The sequence below is a fragment of the Pelodiscus sinensis genome, chromosome 14 (genome assembly GCF_049634645.1).
Source record: "Pelodiscus sinensis isolate JC-2024 chromosome 14, ASM4963464v1, whole genome shotgun sequence".
Taxonomy (NCBI): Eukaryota; Metazoa; Chordata; order Testudines; family Trionychidae; genus Pelodiscus; species Pelodiscus sinensis.
The window spans coordinates 3,493,879-3,500,021 of record NC_134724.1 but is presented as its reverse complement, the minus strand read 5'-3'; the positions used below and the strand labels follow the sequence as shown (position 1 = coordinate 3,500,021).

Genomic DNA, 6,143 nt, shown 5'->3' with positions numbered 1-6,143 from the left:
GTATATTCAGTTTTAAGCAACAGTTAAAATAACTTTTTTCAATATAACAGGAAAAACAAGGAACAATTTTTATACTGTACGAAGATCACAAGCGGTACAGATTGGGAATAATGTAAGTACATAGTCTAAGTTAAATAACCAGATAAACAGGAAAACAGTTATTTGAGCTGAAGAAGATGAAATACAAAGTATTACCGTCATGGATTTTAATAAAACTTGATTTACTGGAAGACCATCTGGCAATTCAGTAATTGTCAGCCTCTAGTTATGATGTGATGGCTTCCAGTAATGTTTCTATGGAACTAGACAGAAGTTAGCAAGAAATTCAACAGAAAGGAAGGTGTAGAGGATCAAGGGTAAAAATTTCAAAAGTGACTTGATATGTAGCAAACATAGTCTCCTAAGTGCTTTTGAAAATGGAACTTTGCCATTTCTGAAATTTTAATCCCTAAATTTGTGGTGTTTCCACTCTACTGAACCTTGCACTTTTTTTCCTACCCCTCTTAGAATCTTGAAATCCCAAACACTTCCTAATGTTTAACTCATCCCACCTTACTCATCCCCGCCTGCAGTTCTCATCTTACTAAATGAATCTGACTATCAGCAGCAGCTTCTGAGGCCTTGTCTACAGTTACCGAGAGATTGGCACTGCAGGGATTGATCAACTGCTGATTGCGCTCTCATCAGTTCCGGTGCTCCATCAGATCTAGACACATAAGTGGAGTCGACAGCAGAGTTTCTCCCGTCGACCCCCTGCAGTGGAGATCCTGTGTTAACTCCATCTAAGGTACGTTGACTCCAGCTATGCTATTCACATGGCTGGAGTTGCGTACCTTAGTTTGACATTGCTCCTTAGTGTAGACATGGCCTTAGGTGTGCCGGCGGGGGAGTGGCTGAACGGGATGCACCTGAACATTGAACTTCAAGGAGCCAGTGCCACTAGTCATAAGTGCCACTAACCAAAGGAATTGTGGGTGGCAATTAGAGATGTTAAATTATGAGTAATCAGCTAATTGAGTTGTCGACGGAATTTCCATCGACGACTTGATTTGTCGATAAGGGGGCAAACTGCAGAGCTATAGCATGGTTAGCTCCTAGCCCAGGCTAGGCTATTAATACATTTAAAAAGGAGAGGCATAGCATCTGGGACCGGGCGCGAGCAGGGAATCAGCGAATTCCTGGCTTGTGTCAGTTCCCTGCTACGACTTTTCCTGTCTGCCCCTCCCCCCCAAGACAGTGCTGGGGGGAACCTGCTTTTAAGCCAGCTCCCCTCCCCACCTCTCTCTGATAGAGGCAGCAAGAGGGGGGGAAGTGGCTATTAAAGTCGCTACTCAACTACCAGATAATCATATCGACTAGTCGCTTACATCCCTAGTGGCAATGGCCACACTTCTCACACTGACCCACAGATCTAGCCAGCCATGCGGGAGAATGTGTGCTATAATCTACTAAGAACTGTAGCATTGGCCACGTGAATCTTTGTATTACTTGTATAAGTATTAATCCATAAAGTGTATGGATGCTTTGTTATGGAACTCAAACAGCTTAATCCCAGAATTAACTAGGATACGCCCAAATATTTTTGCCAGCCTGGAGAGTGTCTGTTATTCATGCCCTTAGTTATGCCCTGAGGAATCTCAAAACTTTGTTCCGTATTTCTTATCCCTCAAACAATACTGCAAAATACATATCAGACACCCATTTTAATTTGGCAACTAAGATCCAAAAATGTAACTATGTGGTTCAGGTTCTAACATATTTTAAATAGCTCAGCCATATAATTCATCCTGCATTTTACTGCGCTATCCTTATGTGCATTGCAACTGACGCGCTAGATGAGGCATATTCCCACTCCATGAAATATACTATAGTGAAATCCTAGATGTACTATCAGTGGTTTAAAGCTCCAAGCACTAGTACTAATATTTCTGAGTACAATGCAATAGTATAAGTAATACTGATGCAGTTCAAGTGTTTGTGTACCACAAAAAAAAGTGTTATGCGTGAATTGTGTTTGAATTAGCAACAGTTCTTTTAAACTAATTTAAATGTTAAAAAATATGCTAATGCCAATGTCCTAACTTGGAATAGCTGAACCTACTGCTAAGTTGATTAATAAAAATTATTTATTACACAAATCCTTTCTGTTGACAAGTTAAAATGGAGCCTCATCTCTCAGATCTCCCTGAAGATTGTCACCTTGTGAGATTGAAAATACTCATTAAATTCCATCACCAGACAGGCACAAATGAGAGGCCGATTGTTTTTAAGCATGTGAAGGGAATCGTTGGTAAACTCATTTGTTTGGCTATCATTAACAGAACAATCGGAGATGATCTCCAGGGGGTCCTCATGACCTTTGCTCACAATCTCTTCATCATCCATCAAGAAATATCAGCACCTAATATGCAAGGCGAGACCAATTTTAAGGTGAGGTGTTAATTAACTAACGATCCTGGTTAATTTCTTTACCAGGGCTGAAAATACCTCATGCTGTATTGTAAACAAGTGCTAAACCATTCCTTTTTCATTGTTAGCAGTACGTATTTCACAGTGTGGAGGTCAATATCGTAAGTCTCCCAATGAACCTGTTAGTTAAATTTAATAGTTTGAAACTTTTTCTTTGAAAACAAATATGCATTAACTTGGAACCATTGGAAACCAAATCCCCAAAGCATCTGAGTTTCTAATGTCAGAGGCAAAAGAAGGAACTTTAGGGAACATCTTTAGGGAATTCTGTCACAATTGTCTCTTGTTTTCAAAGGGATACCATCAAGATAAAAATCTTAAATAAAAAAAATGAAGTTCCTTATTTTACTATTAACCATTTAAAATGTTAATATCAAATTTAAAACTAAATTTAAAACATGCAACTCATTCTTCACCACTCAATCGATTTACATGTCACCCTAAACAATGAAACAGATTAGTCAGTTTCATTTTTGTTTCCTTTGCATCCCTATTTTTGGGGTGACCAATCCACACTGATCTCACCTTTTATTTGTGGACCCAGGGCAACTGCACTGCACTGCAGATTTCTACTCTGGGAGCTTTCCTCGGCTAGCCCTTACACGCCAGCAAAGCTGGTGAAAAGAGAACATTGGGCAATAATGAATCCAGCTCTGTCCAATAGTAATCTTTTGCTGAAACAGGCCATAAGAAAGTACAGAGCAACTAGTTTATAGTGGAAATAATGGCTTATTATAAAGTAAAGAACATCAGCAAATGTTCCTTTGCTAACCTGTAAGACCTACAGAAGATTTTAACACTTAGGTTGTGTTTAAACTACAGGGTTTTGTCGACAAAACTGTACCTGCATCTGTAGTACTGCCAAGTCCTGTTGACAGTAGGTCGACAGAACGCAGCAGTTTTGTCAACAGCGGTAAACCTCGTTTTATGAGGAATTACTCCTTTGTCGACACAGTTCTGTGAACGCGGGGAAGAATTTATGTCGACAATAAAGGCCTCCAGGAAGAAGCCCTGGTGGACAGTCCTGCCACAGCTTTTAACTCTATTGTTCCTGCCTGTAGCCATCTTTAAAAGGCACAGGCACCCATGATTAGATTCTGGCAGCAAGCCAGTTCCAGCCAGGACCCTGACTGTGCAGCTCTTCCTGGTAGGGGGCACTCGGAGCCATGTCCCAGGGACAAGCCCCCCAAGACCCCACTGGTCCTTCCAGGGACACATCCCCGCAGGAAGCCAGGGGCACCAAACGCCAGGCACCCTCCTGGTCTGGGCCCGAGATAAAAGCCCTCTTGGAGCTTTGGTCCGAGGAGGAGGCTCTTCAAGCCCCACAGTCCAGGGGGAGGAACGCTGACATCTATGCCAGAATGGCGGATGGCCTGGCAAGGAAAAGCCACCACCCCCTTAGACCAGCTCAGAGCCAAGGTGGAGCTGCGGCAGGGGTACGTTAGGGCCCGTGAGCGCGGCTCCCGCTCTGGGGAAACGGCACACTATTGTGTCTATTACGAGGACCTGGACCGGATCGTGGGTGCAGGGGAACTCCTGCCTCCCGAGAGGGTTGTGGAGTCAGGCTTAGAGACCCCTGTGCAGCAGCAGCCGCAACTCCAGGGTTAGACCCCAGCAGATGACCAACAGCTCCAAGAGGAGGAGGAAGACGACACCACCAGGAGCACAGTGACCCTGACTCAGGAGCCAGACGTCCAGACTCAGGAGGCCTCCCAGAAAACTTCGGACACCAGGGAGGGAACATCAGGTGAGTGCTGTGAGGGTCCACCCCACACAGAGCAGGGCAGGTGGGAGCAAAGTTGATGGTGCAGTGCTGTGACATCATGCTGATCACAGTCTCGGGGACGGGGGGGGGGCACACATGGCCAACCTCAGGGAGGGCCGTCCTACTCCTGCACCCGCATGGCTGCGAGGCACCACCCGCTCCTGCAGGCAGTGATGCCAGGTGCAGGCATGGGTTGGGGATGTTGGGATTGCCACAGAGCTTCAGGCCTCTCAGCAACCTGCGGGAACCCCAACTGTGGCCTGACACTTGGCTGTGCTGCTTAGTCCTAGGGTGTGTGTGGGGGGCAGGATGGTGGCCTGCACACCTTCTGGGTTCCAGGGAGGCCGTGGCTGCTGGCCAGGCCACACCATGCCTTACTGAGACACACACGAGCATCCTCTGACCCTAGGACAGGCACTGACTGCTGAGAAGGAGGAGGTCAGGCCCTCTCAGGGAAAGTGTGAGCAAGCATGACTGACGACTTTTCTCTTTTGTCCTCCACAGCTGGACCCGCTGACCAGGAGGGGAGTGCCACACCTGCCCCACCACCTAGGTGGCTACAGGGAACTCGTCGGGACTGGTGCCCGTATTTGGACCTGGTGTGCCAGCACACCTCGGTCCTGCAAAGGATGCAGGACGCAATGAACCAGAGAATAGAGGCAGAGGCAGCATGGCACAGGCGCTTGCTGGACAAGTTTGTCCAGCAGCACACTGAGATTTGTGCTGCTATCCGGGAGGCCGTGGCCTTCCCCGGTCCTGTTCCTGATCCTCCTGCTCAGCCTGCCTCTCCCCCAGCCCCAGGTACAGCCCCACCTCCTGCCCAGCCCCCATGCATGGCCGTCTGCGAGAAGGCCTCCGCAGCCAAAGTGCCAGGGGCTTTTCATCAAGGCAGCACCCTCAGGCCTGAGCCTCCTTCCCCCCTTCCAGGCTGACATTCCCCCTTCCTACCTGTGAGAGTCACTGAAGGGAAGCACTATACTTTGTTTACAAACACTTTATTTTTCTGAACAAGAGAGTATTTTATTTTTTCAAAAAACCAACAGTGAAATAAACTGTAAATATTTTTTCACCAACACCTGTCTCTGTTGTCAGTGTGTGATGAATGCGTACAATGTGTGAATGTGGGGCCAGGAGGGCTTTTGGGCATGCGGCAATCCCACAATTGGAAGGCCCTGGGGAAAATCATCAGGCTCCTTGGGAGAATTGCTCCCTCAGGGCTTCTCGAATGCGCAATCCTAGCTGGTGGGCTTGCCGGATGGCAGCTGTCCGGGGCTGCTCAAAGTGCCTCCCCTCCACATCAGCCCGTGTCCCCCACACAGGGAAGAAGGCCTCCCCTTTCCTCTCCACTAGATTATGCAGCACACAGCATGCAGCTACCACATTGGGGATGTTGTGTTCCCCCATGTCCAGCCGAATGAGCAGGCATCTAAATCTGCCCTTCAGACGGCCAAAGGCGCACTCCACCTGGAAGCGAGCCCAATTCAGGCGGGAGTTAGAGTTCCCTGCTCGCATCCAGGTGTCCAGTGAACAGCTTCATGAGCCAGGGCATAAAGGGGTTCGCCACGTCGGCCATGATGCACGTAGGCATCTGCACATCCCCGACTGCATAGTTCCTCTTCGGAAATAATGCTCCAGCCTGTGGTACAGGTATGAGTTCCAGCATATGCGGGCATCGTGTGCCTGGCCTGACCACCTGACACAAATGTCTGTGAATTGTCCCTGGTGGTCGACCAGGGCCTGCAGCACCATTGAAAAGTAGCCCTTTCTATTAATATACTGTGCTGCTTGATGGGGTAGTGCACGGATCGGGATGTGAGTCCCGTCGAGTGCTCCACCACAGATCAGAAAATCCAGCCCACTGGTGCATTCTGTTAAATAACACAGGTTACTTCTGGGAGGAAAAATGCAA

At 47.5% G+C, this 6,143-nt stretch overlaps 1 protein-coding gene across 5 annotated transcripts in view; it reads left to right on the top strand.

Annotated features, from left to right (window-relative positions):
* IQCH (IQ motif containing H) overlaps positions 1-6,143 on the top strand; it is a 133,054-nt gene that overhangs the window by 125,112 nt on the left and 1,799 nt on the right. For all 5 annotated transcript variants that reach the window (XM_075896865.1, XM_075896862.1, XM_075896864.1 and 2 more), the window contains 2 exons: positions 51-112; positions 2,322-2,430. In XM_075896865.1, coding sequence (XP_075752980.1) covers positions 51-112; positions 2,322-2,430 — 171 coding nt within the window. The remainder of the gene's footprint in view (positions 1-50; positions 113-2,321; positions 2,431-6,143) is intronic.